We start from the raw sequence: 17,130 nt of genomic DNA on the forward strand, positions 1-17,130 counted from the left end.
CAAGGGACCTAAGTCATGTCAGATGAGAAGCTGGCTTTTCACTGGAGTTTGCTTTTTTATAGTAATGTTCTAACTATGCTCTTCATTCCAACACCATGAAACAGGCAGGGCAGATGTTATATACATTTTATGGCTGAAGAAAACTCAACTCATAGAGGTCCATTACCACAGCCAACAGAGAGCTGGCTAAAACTCCAGGCCACCTGCATGCTAATCTCATGTCTTTCCAGTACATGGAGTGCTAGCCTTCGGTAATCTTGTGGGAAGACTTCCAAGGAGTTATTCTTGGCCTTAGTGCTCTGTAGAAAAAATTCAAGGCCAAACAATCTATTCAGATTGTCCCGTATAAATACATTGCCTGCCATGAACAAGCGTCACTTTCTGGGACCATGGAGGCCATAGGACTTCTCCATTTTTGTTCCCTGATTCTGGCTGGTAAGGACCCTACCTTTTGGTAATTTTTCTTTTAACAAATTTTAAATAAAAACTTTATACAAAAAAACATGGTAAATCAACCTATTTTTTCATATTTAATATCTCTTGTTCTTGATGGATTTCCAAAAGGAATTTAAGGGTTTTCTATTTATTAATAATGACAAATATTTTAATGTATGCCATGTGCTAAGCACAATACATATAAAACAACAACTAACATGCCAAAAGAGATATGCCAGCTGCTGACTAAAAATCTTTACATGTGTTAACTGATTTAATTTCTCCAAATTCCATGAGGCAGGTGCCAGTTCTATTCGTGTTCTGCAGAGCAAAGTACTTTGTCCCAGGACATAGCTAGTAAGTGTTAGAACAGAGATTTGAGCAAGGATCATGTAGCTCCAGGGTTGGTCCAAGACCTTAACCATGATATTTACATATTACATATTACTATATATTCTACATTAACTTAGTGATCTAAGTAATAGGCCGTTAGCTAAGAACTTATAAACTAAACTTCATCATTGCTATTTTAGGTATGATGGAATGAAACCTTTGTCATTGCTGTTTTAAATATGTGGCTTATCTAAAGTTATAGAGCTCCTAAGGTATCAATCAGAGGCATGGTTGACCCTAGCAGCAACTCCCTAAGTTGACTCAGAATATCATAAGAGAACTTGGAAAGGACAGTGGCACAGTGATGAGTCCTTCAGTGACAAGCAGGAGAAATTGAATGGGGAGTTCAGATGGACAGAGAACAGATGAAGTAATAACTTGTGTACGGAGTAATCTGATACATTTGGAGGATAAGCTAGGATAATGCTTAGATATCGATGTGTGAAGTAGTTTATTTCATGTTTGAATTTTGAAAAAGAAAAGTGAGATAATGAGTTTTCTATTTGTTGGAATTGGCATTTGTTTTTGTGGAAAATTGTAAGGACCACCTGAATTATGTGATATAGAACAGTACGCAGTCATCTTATTGCAGTTTACATTCTGCTGGGCATATGCGATTCCTGGCGGTAGGCGGGTACCCATAGTTTCAAAGGGATTCTGAACATTTGTGTTTGAGTATGTGTGTGCTGTATGCAAATGTTTGTGTGCCTGTGGGCAGCCTGGTGAAGTATAACAATCCTTTCTTAGAAACATTTTTAAAATACATAGGATAAAATAAAATACATAAGATTACAGGTGAAATTAATTATATTGAAAAACTCATAAAAATATTTTTTAAATGTGTGACACACCAATAAATGTGCTTCTTTATTAAATCATTAAATGACAGGAACCAGCATCTTGTCTCAAAACTACCATAATTTCAAAGTTATGCTAAATTTAACTAATAGTATCAGATATATATATGACTGTAGCATGATACAAAAATATCTGAAATGTCTGATACTTACTTGTGATAAAGTGATGTGTATTTTGAATGCTACTGTGGTCTGTTTGCCTGTTTCATAAGTAAAGGAAATGTTACATTTCAGTTAGAATTAATGTAAGTAGATATAATTTTCTTTTACATTCAAGTTCATAAATCTCATTACATTTGGTTATTTGGAATCTTAAGTCTCTTATTCTACAGCAGTCTCATCTACCACCTCCTCCCTTTCATGCCATTGATTTGTTGGGGGAATCAAGTTATTATTTATTTTGAATAAAGTCCCACATTCCAGATTTGGCTGATTACTTCTTCATGGTGGTGTCAGTTAAAGTTCTTCTATCCCCAGTATTCTATTCCACTTACTTTTTATAACTGGACAGTATTTCTAGAGACTTGAATAAATTCATATTTAATAATTTTTTCCTGGAATACTTCACAAGTCATGCTGTGAAATTCCTGTAGTATCATGTGAGGAGGCACATGATGTTTCTTGTCTTTCCATTTTCAGTGATGCTAAGACTTCTCAGTGTATGATGTGGTGGCACCTGATCCTGCATTGGGAAGCCCCATCAACTCTTGTTTTATTGTTTTACTGCTCATTGATGATCATTATCTATATATATTATTTCATTGGAAGTTGCAAAATAAGGTCTAATTCTATAACTGGTAAGACATTTACTATCTGGGATTCAATTTTTAAAAAACAATTTTCACCATAACCTACTTCGTAATCTTGTAATAAGGTCTATATAAGGAACACAGGATAATGTATGATTCTTTCTCTTAAGTTATCACTTTTCAGTGTAATCAATATTCAGCTTTTGTCTGGGCAACCACACACAAACACACTATATATTTGCGTGTCTGTCCATTGAAGAAATGTCTTTTATCTTTGGATTTATTCCATCTAATGCCATGGAGAATCACTTCCAGTTGGTACCAGTAAGGTGTGATACTTTATTTCTTGAATATAAAGATATCTTAGGCTCCTCTTATACGTTCCTTACTCTGTCAGGGGTGTCCAACCTTTTGGCAACTCTGGGCCAAACTAGAAGAAGAAGAGTTATCTTGGGCTACACATTAAATACACAACCACTAATGGAAACTGATGAGCAAAAAAAAAAAAAAAGATTTTAAGTAAATTTATGATTTTGTGTTGGGCTGCATTCATACCCATCCTAGGCCACATATGGCTGCTAGGCAGCGAGTTGGACACCCCTGCGTGAGAATGAGTCACTTTCACCAAGGAATGAGTCCTTTCCTTTTAATGAGGAGTGGCAGCTGGAAGACACAATGCTGGTGGTAGAGGACCTTCTTGTTGATGAGTTGTCATTAATTCTAGTTTTCTCAGTGGACAAAGCTAGGAGATATGAATGTTTATAAAAGAGTATGAGTAGTCATTATTTCACACTAACTTCAGATAAAATTCTGATTAAGATTTTAAATTAAAAATGGTATAGTTACATTTTTCTTATGCTGAAATATTGTTTCTTAGAAACAGTAACATAATTACTTATTTTCTTTAGGCTACAATGCATTTATAATACTTTCAAAATAAAAATATCAGTATTTATAATAACAATATGACCCCTGGATTCAAGTTAAAATTTCTTTGTGGTTTGCTGTTTAAATAAATAAACATATATATATATAGCATTAAAGATATAAAAATATTTGCTTTTTGTGTGTGTGGACATGATACTAACATGATAAAATAAGCAGGTACATCTGTTTCAGTATGTGTTAAATTTATAGCAATTTTTTAAACATTTCTTTTAAAATTAATTTTGTTCTTTTGAAAATTCAATTAAAACATTGACAGGACTTCAAAAAAACCATATAACAAGATATAGCTAAAGAGCAATCCTTGTCTCTTCTCCTTGTTCCTTCTGTTCCCAAATGTGTAACTATTTTTGTTAGCTTTTACCCTTCCATCATTTCTATTTGAAATTATAAAGAAATACAAATATATATTGGTACCTCTGACCTCATTTTTACAGAAAAGGTATCATTCAGAAACATTGTCCTGAACCTTATTCCCTTCCTGCTTAGTATAGTCTGGAGATTTCCCTCTATAATATATAGAAATTTCCTTATTTATTTTTTATAACTCCTCTGTCCATAACTTATTTAACTAGTCTTTTATTGAAGGACATTTTGTATATTATTTGCCATTATAAATGATACTTTACCAAATATCTTTGGGATAAATTCCAAAAGAAAATAGCATTTCTTGTCAAAAAGTTAAAGCATATGCAGTTTGTTGGATATTTTGAAATTCTTTTCAACAGTGATTGTGCAGTTTTGCATCCCCACCGGCCATGTCCTGACGACAGTGCTCAGGTCCCAAAGCAACATACTTTCCAATTCGATAGGCACTTCTGAGGCACGTGTTCCATGGGATTCACTTGCAGAAATATAGTTTAGAAATCATTTATGATAAAATAAAAGAGATCAGAATGAAGAGGTGAATTGTATCTGTGTTCAGATATTTCACCTAACTTATGGAGAAAAAGATGAATAATCCATGCTATTTATTGTATTAGTACAATAAAACTCTCACAAAAAACAAAAGTGATGAAAGTGGCACCATCTGCAACACAAACCTAGAACTTTTATAAATAGCAAGCCACAAAGAAAAGAGAATGAAAAAATATACCAATATTGTGGCATTTTTGAGGGTCTAATGTCTGATAGGAAAAAATTGGACTCATTTGAAGTACCGTGTTGTAGGAGATCTCTGTGGACACCCTCTCTTATGGACTGGGAGAGAGAGAGACCTGAGCCAAGAGGACCCCTCCTCCACCTCGGTTCCTGTCTCACTCACAAAAGAATAATTCAGTTGAGAGAAAACACATATAATGGAAACGGCACAGCAAGTTTATTTATAAAACACATATGAGCACAAAGCTGCAAGCAGGCACCCAATAAGTCTAAATGCCCCATGGATAGAGGAAATAAAGTTAGTAGTTAGTGAGTTTGTTTTATACACTTAAGCTGAGGCTACAAGTAGGTACTTAGCTAATGTAAGTATACTGACTACTGGGGCTCGGGAGTTATATACCTCAGCTGCCTTTTAGGTCTCCCCTCTGTCCCCCTTGGGAATAATGTCAGTTAAAAAAGGCTTTCTTTTTCAGTTAGTGAAGGCTCTTTGCCTTAGTGAATTTGTTACAGTGGCTCTCTTTCCCAGCATAGAATCTCAAGGACTACCCCCTCCCCTCCTTCCTGCACAATTCCCACTTGTGACATTCAGGACAGCTGGCAACCTTAGTAAGATTGTTACAGAAGCTCCTTTTCTCAGCACTGTCTCAACGACTCACCCCTCCTCCTGTGCTGTTTTGCTCATAATGCTGGGGACACCCGGCAATCTTATTAAGCTGAGCTCAGGACTGCTGAGTTAATCGGTGAGACATGTCTCTCTTTTGCTTCTACCTTCCTGTATTAAGTTCTTTGTTAGATTGTAATGGCATTTATTCCCCTGCCTTTATTTCTCCTTTGGCTGCTCACTCCTAGCTGCTGCCTAACACCTGGATCACAAGAAAGATGAACAGGTGGGTCCTAGAGCAAATTAAGCCTGAAATATCATTAGAGGCAAAAATGACAAAACCGAAGCTGTCCTATTTCAGGCACATCATTTGAAGGCAGGGTTTTTTAGAAAAGACAACAATGCTGGAAAAAATAGAGGGCAGGAGGAAAAGAGGAAGACCAAATAGGAGACGGATGGACTCCATAAAAGAAGCCAGAGGCATGATAAGGGCTGAGCGGGGCTGTGGAGGGCAGGCCACGGTGAACATCACTCTGTCATGGGGTCTCTAGGGAACTGCAGGTGACTCAACAGCACATGACAAACACGATACCTAGTTATTTTCAAGGAAACATATATAAATACTTCTACACTATTATTTAATTAGAGGACTGACAACTACTCTCCAGTTTATTAATAAAGGAAAACATAGCAAACAGCAAGGCAATTTATGGACTTTTCTGAAATGTATTTGCTAAGATTTTGGAGATGGTAAAGACTGTACAGGCTGAGAATATTAGGAATGGTAAAGTAAAATGTTAATGCTGCATTTTTAAGGGACAAGTTTTCTTTTTTGCTTTCTTTTACTTAGGCTGACAAATATAGAGTACTATTTAATATCTACTAACTATTCCATTCATAATCTTAGCCCTCTGAGAGACTCTTTTTTTATATAGTTCTATCAAAGTCTCCTAATGATAAGTATGTTGTCTAGATATTTTTGCATTTACTTTGCCCTGTTTTCCTTCTTGGTTCAGTTCTGGTCCAGCCTGCTTGTTCAAGTTCATGCTTGGCATCTCTATCCCCACAACTCCGTAAAGACTGTCACCCTGATCCTGGAGCTTCTGAAGCCAGTTGTCTGGCCAGGGATTGCTGCTGGTCTCCGTGGAAAACCCCAGGCGTCCCTTGGTGTTTTGAGAAGGTTGACTCGTGTTCTATAGTGCCTGACTCCCAACGAGTTGACTGTCACCCAGAGGCAGGGGCCAACGAAGCGGCCTGTGTTAAGCGGGGATGCCACTGGTGCGCTTCTGAGAATAGCACTGCTCCCTTTTGTTTCTATAACTCCAAAGAAGAAGCTGCTTGCTCAGCGATAGTTCCCATTCAGAAACGCGTCGACTGCCATCCTCAGCCAGGAGCTTCCCGAGAAATCTGTGAAGCTAAGGGCTGTGTCTGGTGTTCCACAACCATTGCCAACGTTCCCTGGTGCTTCTACCCGGAGGATGGTCCACACGGCTACACTATGAAAGATGTTCCTCAAAGAACAGCCCAGGGATGGAGGTATATATTTTCTACAGCTTTTAATAACCACTTCTACCATCTAAAATTTCTTAGCCGTACCAGTTTGTGTGGTACACATATCACTTAAGAGATTTCATTCTATTTTTATTGGCTATGTCCTGAGAACTCTGAGCCTTCACGGTGAATCCAAAAACCTAAAATACATGAGTTTTTGCTTCCTAATGATTTTGACTTCTAAATCATTGTCAAGACTCCCCTGGTGAAGAGTAGGTTATACCTCTTTCTAGTTTGTCAGTCAGTCGCGTGGGCCCAGCCGGGGAGCCAGAAACACTCAGTGTTTATATTTTGTGTGCTGGGACGATTCATTGCACAGAAGTTGAGCTAAGGTAAAATTTGTCTTTTATGATATCATGACAATCTTTCAGAAAGAAGCCTTTTCTTCTTTTTGTTGCATCCTTTGTGAAGTGTGCCAGAGCACCTAATTTTCAGTGATATGATAGAGAAAGAATGAAAAATTGCTCCCAAACTGCAACTATTTCAGAACATCAAAAATTATACTTTAGCATTGTCAGAGTACTTCCTCTGCTTAATGCATACAAAAATAACTCCATCACACATGATAGGTTTAACTTTTATGAGAACAGAATAGATTGTCATTTTTCCTCCATCAAGTTCTTAAGGGAAAAAAAAAGGCACATTTAATAGGTTAAGTGTCACTTTAAAAAAATACATTCCTGTACTGGTTTTTAGAGACCAGATCTTGATTTTGAAGATATGTTTTGGGGCAATATATAGAATGTACACAATTATGGTATTTACTCAGTTGGAGCTCAGCAGAGTATTATGAAAGTTGACTGTACTTCAATTTCTCTTTGGAATTTATAAGCTATTTCTTTTTTACATTGTAAGAGCAGAGCTTGAAAACTATGTCAAAGTATGTTTTCCATGTATGTTTTTTACCAGGGAGTGATATAAAATGTAATGCTGATGGTGAGGAGTAGGGATTTGGAGGCCCATTCTCTTTAAAGACAAAGATGAGAACTGCCTGTCGGGACCCTGGCCAGCAGCAGACGGGTGGGGCCTGGGCTATGAGGAGCTGATTTATATCAGTGTGAACCAGGGTGGTCTCAGAAATATAACGCATTCCAAATTGAAAGAACAGAAAAAATATCATTGCATTTTGTTTTTATTGCTTGTGGACCTTGCAAATGCTCTATGTGGAAGGCACCAGCCTATTTTTTGGGCTTAAAAATAGAACTCGATTGAACTAACTAACTTACATTATATGCTATTTTCTCTTACTTGAGTTTTTACAGATTTTAGCAGAGACCATCATGGGAAATGTTTTGAAAACAGATTAAAATCTGAAATTAAAATAAAAAGAGCTCAGGAGGAATAAGAGCAGTGAATCATAAAATAAAACAAATAAATATCAGATAAATTAAATTATAACTATATTATATTCTGACTGGGAACAAAGTTTATACAGAAAGGGGAATTGCAACAGAAGCAGAAACAATCTGAGCAATCCAGGGAGACTCTGAACACAGTGTCTTTGCTGTCCGGGCAGCCTTTGGCTTATTCGTAATGTTCACTTAGCCTGGCACTCTCCTCTGGGCCCAGGAGATCTCATTATGTCTCAGTTTGACCATCAGATCATTTGCTTGCTGACCTTATACAACTCCTCAAATACTAGTGGGTTCTTTGTAAATTAGGAAAGAAGGTTCCACAGCAAAACAATGTCAGTATGTGGTGGTGCCTTTCCATGCTAGACCCCAAACTGTGGGCCTAATCCAGAACGTAACCAAGGAAATGGGCCTCTCTCCTTGAGTCTCACATTGGAAGGCTTGGTGGGAGTGGGTGATAGTGGTGATGGTGTTGAATTGGAGATTCTGGTAGCTGGACGTGTGTAGTAGTTTCATATACATTCGTGTAGGGTGAGGAGGGAGGACAGAACTGGGAGGAGAGGGGCTGTGCCCAGGGTTGTAGGTACACGATTGCCTATTGATTATTTCTAAGCTTGATTTTTAGACATCATTGACAACCATCCTAATTGAACATGACAAGAGATTTCGTTCTACTGCAAGGCAGAGTACATGAATATCAACTAAGTCAGGTGGCCATGTTTTGTATTTTGTTGCTGCAGCTTTTCCTATTTTTAGAGATGGATTAGGAAGGAAATTAGTTGATTTTCCTTATTACCATTCCAGTGTTTCATATCTACACCTCAGTGTTTCTGCTGTTAGTAAAACAGTTGTTATCTGAGTTTTCCTTTCCTTGAATGTAAAGTTGTTTATCTCTCTGTTAACATTCTTTTTACCTGAGGAATTCCACTCATTGTAAACATAAACATGCTTTACTTGGGTTAATAGAATTGGTTTATCTTCTAGATTAACATTAAACAAACGTGGCGGTATATCCCTGTTTGGAAATGATATTTCCCCCATTGTAATGGATGTAGAATTTCATACTGAGGATCGGCTCCGATTTAAGGTAAATGTAGCTGATGATCTGCATTTTTCATTTACACAAAGCTTATTAACGGAAAGTTTTAAATGTCATAACATTATTTGATTAAATACCTCACATAATATCCTGATTTGGAAGTAACTACAATTTGCCTTTTTACTTACTGGTAACATTGCAATTAGATTATTTAAAAAAATTAATATACTATATTCTATCTAACCTGTTTTAGATTTATGATCCCAATAATAAACGATTTGAAGTTCCACTCAATATTGAATCTTCCTCAAATGTGCCTGTTGAACCCAACTATGATGTTGAATTTGTAAATGATACAGTCCTTCAATTCAGAGTAATAAGAAAGAAGACAAGAGCAGTATTGTAAGTACTACGCATATTAATATGCTCTTAGTTTTGTCCTTAGAAACAACATGTGGAAAAGTTATGGAGGATATGGGATGAGCAAGCTTAGAATATTAGAAATATGAAGTTTAACTCAAAGCTATGTTTTAGTGTTGGGTATAAAAAATATTCATTTACTCCCATCTTAAATTGTGTATTCAGGAGAATTAAATTATGAGGAATTGAATTATAAGCTATTTTCAGTTTTAAAATTCTGTGTTCCCTTTCAAAATTTAATTTTGTTGGACTGGTACATGGTACATATTCTGGTAGTATCAGCTGTTATTGTATTTATTGTTTCTACTATTAATCATTGATGATATTTTTGAGCATTATGATAATAAAAAACACATACCTAATAATCTAAAGTAATAATCAATCATTTTTTATTAATTTGTGTCTTATCATTATTATGCAAAAATGCAAGTATAGTGCCTGCCAGTATTTGCTTTGGATTTCCATGTATATCTATGTCATCCTGACTGTTCAATTCCTTTCAAGATATATTGGCCTTGAATTAACATGAATTATAATGTGGTTATGTCTATATACACAGTAAAGCTATCCTTGGTTCAATAAGTCAGATGATCAGCTTCTGGTTCTAACAGCACTGCTGCTCTCAGTGCTCATGCCGCCCACTCAGCCATGTTTACTCTACAAGGCCACACTGGGTTCCTGACTGAGGTGGGTTTTAAATGGTCCCAAATACTTTGTAGCCCTTTCTGGTCAAGAGATGAAGTCTGTTTCCCTACCTCTTGATTCTGGGCTGGTCCTGTTTTATGCTTTGACCAATAGAATGCAAGAGAAATGGCATGTGACTTCCAAGATCTGGCCCCAGTAGGCCTTACAACTTTCTTGCTCACCTTCTTGGACCATTTTTAGCATCATGTGATAAAAGTCTACATAGAAAGAGAGGCCCAGCCATTTCACTTATTCCAGCCATTCAGGCGAGTCCTCTGTCCTATGAGTGAGACCCTGCTATGCCATCCAACCACGGTGAGGCTGACATCTGGTTCCTTTCTGACCACAAGGTTCACCAATCCCAGTTTATGTCCATATTAGAAGTAAGACCAGAGTCATTGCCTACTAAATGTTCATGCTAAATTTTGGAGTAGCTTGTTATGTAGAAATTAATAACTAAGAGGAAAATGTGTTATAGTAGCATTCCCTAGCAATGGGCTGTCATTGGTAACAAAAACAAATCATTTGTCACTGGCTTTGGGACCCAGTGACAAGCAGAGGCTGGAAAATGGTGAAGAGGTTTGTGGGGTGGTGACCAAATTGTTAATGGAAGCTGAAAGGATGGCCATGTTTTATACTTTTGTCTATGGTAATTTCAAAGCTAGAAGAGATATCTAGTGAACTTGTGTATCTGACAAAGGAGACTTTCAGGAGATTTCCAACTTGCCTGTTAGACAACAGGAACTTTACTGTTCTGCTAATCCTTTGACCTTTCAATGTTCAGAACCTAACTTCGTGCTTCCACATCCTGCCCACATCCCCCATAGCCCTCATTTATGGATCCTACGTCAAGCCAAACTGGATTGCTGCTTTGCTATTTCTTGGACCTACCCTGACCTTTTCTTTCTTTCTTCCCACATTTATTCAGACTATTTTCTCTTTCTTGAAAGCCTGTGTCTCCTGCCTCTGCTTATCACAATTCTTCTCCAGTATAATCTACTCTTTTTATAAAGTTTGCCTGACAATACTTCCATACATGGAAATGACCTCCCTTTCTTTTTAACTTAAAAAGAACCAAATCTGTACTTTTCTTTAAACTCTTATACTATATTTCACATCATATTCATTTCATCTTACTATCTTATCTCCCTCTGGGTATCAATTTCCTTTATGGTAGAATCAATGTCTGGTTCATTGTTATGATTTTTATATTTTGAAGCAAGCAGCAAATGTTCAATAAGTAAATATCAGTGAATTCTTACTTGTCCACTCTCCTGTAAGTACATTTTAGATGTGCTGAGAAATAGCAAGACACAATTAGACTGTAATTAGAGGAATATGGCATTTCTTCACCAAAACTGAAGAGAGTGCAGAAAGTGTCTTAAGAAAGAGGGTGTGAGCAATTCCACCAAATGCTGCTGATAGATTAAATTGGATGAAAACTGAGAATTGAACATGGGTTACACCAACATAGTTCATTCCTCATCTTTAACAAACTTTTTTATTGCGGTGAAGACACTCACCCTGAGACCTGCCCCATTGACCAGGTCCTCACTGAGCAGTGTGGGTCGGTGACCGCAGTCCAGTGCGGTGGAACAGGTCTCCAGAGCTCAGTGTTCGCTTTGGCAGCAGCAGCTCCAGGGGAGCTGGGCGGGGGTTCAGTAAGCGTGGGGAGAGAAGTTGGAAAGATGGAGGGTAAGCGGCTGCTTTGGAAAACGTACTTTTAAGAAAGAGAGAAATGGAGTGAAATGAGGTCATGAAAGAATGTCAGGGTTTTTTTTTTTCCCCTTAAGATGAGAAAAATAGCAATGTGTTTCTATTTTGTTATGAAAGACCATATAAGAAAAAGCAGAGAAAAGGCTAGAGTCAGTGAGTCACTGGAGGAGTTCGTCTGAGGAGCACAGGCAGTCCATTCATCCTTCCAGACCAGGAGGCGGAGCTGGAATACACGGGCCCAGAGCTGTTGGCTTGGTGGCTGCTCCAGGATGGAAACCAAATTCTTTTGAAATTGCATAGCAACGGGTGTTGGGGGTCCAATGCATTTAGATTGAGGGCTGAAAAGAGCGATGAGGGTCTAGCCTGTTTGTCCTGTCCTTCCACCTTTTAGGCAAATGTCCCAGCTGCCTGAGGTCTGGTTGTTGAGGCCATGGGTATGAACGTTGCTTTGGTACCCACTCTGGCTGAATGGGAGCCTGTGGAGGCCAGCTGCCCTGACGCCCAGTGCTCTGGCGTGCGCTGCAATTCACATTTGTGGTAAACACCACCTTCTCTATCCCCGTACCCACCCCACTCCCGTCAGACAGCTTTGTAGAGAGGGCTTTCTCCAGGGATGTGAGAGTTAGCATGCACCTAAGGGAGAGTAAAAGATTGAGCTTCTTATCACTCTGTATAAAACTTTCCCATATAAACGCTGAATACATTTTGTTACACCTTGTATTTTCTTCAGGTGTATATTAAAAATATTGTTTTCTCAATATCCACTTGGTGTTTGTCATTGGGGATAAGGAATAATAAAGAAAACACTACCCACTGTCAATAGGACTAACTAGAACAACTGAGAGAATGAAAGAAATGCAAATAAAGGTATGAGGAATGGAAAAGGAAATTTAAATTCTGACAGGACAATAAGGTTTCAGGGAGGAGTGGTTGTGGTGAACGCTTTTTTGTTTAAGGGAACTATAAAAGAAAGGCACGAAAGAATAAAAAGACTGGATGTCTTCTGGTTTAAAAAAGACTGGTGTGATAGGAGGTACAAGGAGGAACTATGACATGGTTTTATAATGTGAATCAGTACATAGCTCATGTGATGGTGTAGGGAAGGAAAAGCTTCCCTTGACCCTCTTAGGGTTCCTGGCTGGGACTGAAGAGTAAACTGACAGATTAACAGGAGAAAAGCATAAAACGTTTTTGAATTTGTATATGTTACATGAGAGCTTTCACAAGAGAATGAAGACCCAAAGAAGTGATAGAGGAGGAAGCTTTTATACATTTTAGACAAAAAGACAATAACTTTGTGAAGAATTGATAAGACAAGACAGAGAGGTTGTGACTGGGGGTTAGTCAATGGTAGAGAAGTAGCTAGGAGATAAGGGTCAGTTTAATGACATTTATTTATAGATTTTTCTGGCCCCAAATTCCCTGTCTCTGGTGATAAGAATGTCTACCTTCCTCTAGTCTAGGTACAGTGTGGGCATCTTTCACATGGGGGATTTATGATGCATTTCAGGGAAGAACAGTGAGCAGGAAAAGGTTAGAGTAACTTTTCTGTTTCTACCACTTCTCCAAACTCTTCAGCTTAAGATATGCAGTATGCCCAGGCACTATAATTTGGGTTAGTGTGCCCTGAGCCTCGGCAATAGAGGACTCAGGAAGTGGAGGTGGTGCAGGGTCCTGCATGCCTTGTTACCCTATTTTCTTCAGTTATCACCTACTCACCAGCTGCTGGCCTCGCAGTCATTGTGTAAACTGATCTGACTCTGGTGGAAACACTCTATTTTAATCGACCCTCCAGGGCATGGTAGTTACGAAGTCCTTCTTTCCTCCATTCCCTCCTCTGTCAGATGTTTATTCGATACCTCTTACATGACAACATATTCATTTTTAAGAGCTATGCAGCAATTTTAATGGTTCATTAGTGATAAAAATTTATTCCATTTTATAGCAGTAATCCTGAGTTAAAAAATGATTTCTTTAAATGTATTAAAGAGAGTTTTGGGGGTGAGGTGAAGACGTCGTGGTGCTATTGATATTTCTTTTGAAGTTCTAGGGAGATCCTTCTACTTTGAATTAGCAAAGATTGCTTCTAAAAGTTTATTTCATATCAATAGCTTTTATAATAAGTAGGACTGAACACACCAATATCAATTTATAGTGAACGGGAATATGTCAACATTAAACCTTGGGACTTTGAGTATTATGAATAATGTGGTTGTAGATATTCTGGAAAGTACTCAATACTATTAATTTTAATACACATGATCAGAATTCCATCATCTGTTTATATATCTGAAAGATATGCCTTGCCTAGACCAACTCTTTTCCCACATTCCAAAAAGATATTTTTCCCTTGCACAAGCCATAGCATGTGCCACTGTGCTTAGTTGAAAAGCGAGATTACATATAAGAGAATTTCTGATGATAAATGTATTACGGAGAGCTACCTCTATGGTAAAAAACAAACAAATAAGATAATGAGGAAGTTCTATTTCACTTTTTATGAACTTTAATTTTTAACTGATCTACTCAGTGTTCTTGATAAAATTTTTAAAAGGGAAAGTAATATGGTATTATTTAATTTTATTTTTCATCTGGTATTATTTTAATCACACTAAAATTATTTTAGTTTTATTTGAACAATGAGAATGCATTTGAACAGTGTATTTGAATGTCATTTTAAAGCTCAATCAACATTGTTTGCATAATGCTATATCTTTTTTTTACTTATTATAGTCTAGTTATTCTATTTTTAATGTTTAATGTAGGTAATTTCTAAATAAACAATGAAATTTGTTTCTTTATTCAGAAACTTTTTCCTTCTTTTGCCTTATTTTATAAGCATAAATATATGTTATATATAATTATATATATATAAAATCAGTGTTCATGATTCATGAAGGGGAATGAGAAATGGGAATGAATATTTGTTAACATGGCTTATGAAAATCTAAGGACTGAGTACCCTCTGAGTGGTGTTAACCTTTTTAGAACATTGGGGACCATAAGAAGAAGAAGATAAAGGACTGATGCAGTTTATGCCTCTCAAATCAGTCATTCCAGTCTTAGTAAACTGCCGATAATAACTCACAATGTGCCACAAACTTCTGACAATCTAGTTCTTTCAGTGATTAGATTTTTAAAATTTTTTGCCTAATGAAAAGGGTATAAATGTGCATGTAATAGAATATATAGGAGGTTGCATCTAAGGTTTGTCAGATATTTAGAACTAATGAGACCTGTAGCAGGTTTGAGTTCTATTGCCTTATATAAATAAATGACACTTTAGATAAAACCAAGAAAACCACGTGCTTCTATAAATAGTAGCATAGACTGATATTTGAAGAATCATTTGATAGTGTACTACTAAAGCTTAATTGATACCTTTTTTTACATTGAAAAGTCAAAGCCAATGGATTTTTCTGAGAGATAAGGTTACCTTAAAGGTTTATGGCAAACTGAGCTAGAAAGTAATTCCTTTCCTCTAAGAAGTGGTTACTCTTCCTTAGAGATAGGCTCCATTATGGCTATAACTGCTGTGGCCATGTCGAAATGCTTCCATGATAGTTAATAGCCATTCCCTGAGCCGGTCCCGTGTCCCTTCTGCTGTTCTGTTGCTTTCCTTAGCCCCTCCAGCAGGACCCGCAGGTCTCCCTACATCTTTTAAATGGCTAAGACCTGTCCTCTCTGGGGTCTTGGGGTCCCTGATTCAGCCTTTGGTCCACAGGGGCTCTGATTGTTCACCATGTGCTGAGCTAATTTTTAATAATTTGAGTATAATCCTTTCAAAATCTAGGTAATTTTTAAAGTAATTTTTAAACAAGTTTTCTTGTTTATTAGGGTCTGAAAGTGCTGTATTTAACTAAGAACACAAGAAAAAAGACAGTAAAGGCTTTTTCCTATGCGGAGCCCAGTCGACACCTACTATTACTTTTCATACTCTGTACCTCACCTGCTCATCCTATTTCCCCCGAAACCTTCCCTTTCTGGGGCTGTGACTTGTGCCCTGTTCTGCTCCTATAGCAACATGTATTTACTTATCTCCATGTATCCCACTGTGTTGTAACTACCTAGTTGTTCCCAACTCTTATTCCTTGGAGTATTTCTCCAGTGCCCAGTGCAAGACACTCAGTAAATCATCCCTGAATGAGAGGAGGAGGGAAAAGAGAGTGTGAGAGAGAAACACTGAAAAAGCAACAATTTTAAATAAACATAGTTAAGCGTTGCTACTCAGCAGGGCATGAGAACTCTCCTCTGGCGGGGAACTTAGACTCACCCACCTGCCTCCCCTGTAAACAGGGCTAGAAACTGGAGCATGGGAGAGACTGGGATGAGGTCAGTGGGTCTGGACACAGGATGCGGCCTCCCACCTGTGACTGCTGTGCTGTCACCACCTCCACCACCCCTCTCTCCCTTCCCTTTGACTTAACCTTGGCTTTCACAATGTAAACAGGTGTTCTAGAACAAAAGGTTTCAGAAAATGTCAGTGCTGCAGTCAACTCTCAGAGATTCACTCTGTATTGCTCCTTATTAAGAACTCTGAAAAAGTTCTGCAGAAGAGAAATGTAGCTCAACATTTCCCAAGTTTTATTTGAACACAGACTACTTTTATTTCAAGAAAGACCTACTTCCATCTCAACAGATAAAATGCTGCACAAAAATTTGAGCAGCAAAACTGACTGAATCTTGGCACTGTTATTTCAGTAATTTTAGGCAAGTCATGTAACTTGACTCTGTCTGAGGCTCAGTTTCCTCGTTTATAAAATGGAATAATAATGCCTTCACAGGGATATTGTGAGGGTTAAGTGAAATAGCACATATGTTATACCCAGCATTTAGCAAATATTCAGTAAACATGAATTACCATTCCCTCAGATCCCCCACATCCCGTTTTTATTTTCTCCTCCCCCTTTAAGCTAACTTTATAGGATTTTTCTTTTTGGATAGGAATTTAATGGAGAAAAGAGTTTTTATGAAAGTTCCACAAACTTTTTTAAAATAAAAAAGCCACCCAGTCACTGTCTTTCTGCTTCTCTGTCCATCACAGGTGGGAAACAACTCTCGGAGGCCTGATATTTTCTGACCAGTATATGCAAATGATGACCTCTGTCCCGTCCACTTCGATCTATGGATTTGGTGAACACGAACATCCATCCTTTAAGCATGACATGAATTATGTTAGATATGGAATGTTTTCCAGAGATCAGTCACCAGGGGTAATGTGTGAATAGAGATTCTTAATACTAGGAGTTTGTTTGTTACAAGAGAAAGAGGACATGAATAGTAAGAA

At 37.6% G+C, this 17,130-nt stretch overlaps 1 protein-coding gene across 3 annotated transcripts in view; it reads left to right on the top strand.

Annotated features, from left to right (window-relative positions):
* The first annotated feature begins 359 nt into the window (after positions 1-359).
* LOC123813065 (maltase-glucoamylase, intestinal-like) overlaps positions 360-17,130 on the top strand; it is a 72,359-nt gene continuing 55,588 nt past the window's right edge. For all 3 annotated transcript variants that reach the window (XM_045830107.1, XM_045830108.1, XM_045830109.1), the window contains exons 1-5: positions 360-435; positions 6,098-6,617; positions 8,969-9,071; positions 9,277-9,425; positions 16,888-17,056. In XM_045830107.1, coding sequence (XP_045686063.1) covers positions 390-435; positions 6,098-6,617; positions 8,969-9,071; positions 9,277-9,425; positions 16,888-17,056 — 987 coding nt within the window. In that variant the 5' untranslated portion in view covers positions 360-389. The remainder of the gene's footprint in view (positions 436-6,097; positions 6,618-8,968; positions 9,072-9,276; positions 9,426-16,887; positions 17,057-17,130) is intronic.

Source organism: Phyllostomus hastatus, unplaced genomic scaffold, assembly GCF_019186645.2.
Source record: "Phyllostomus hastatus isolate PE091 unplaced genomic scaffold, TTU_PhHast_1.1 phas_scaffold_93, whole genome shotgun sequence".
In the NCBI taxonomy this organism is placed as follows: Eukaryota; Metazoa; Chordata; class Mammalia; order Chiroptera; family Phyllostomidae; genus Phyllostomus; species Phyllostomus hastatus.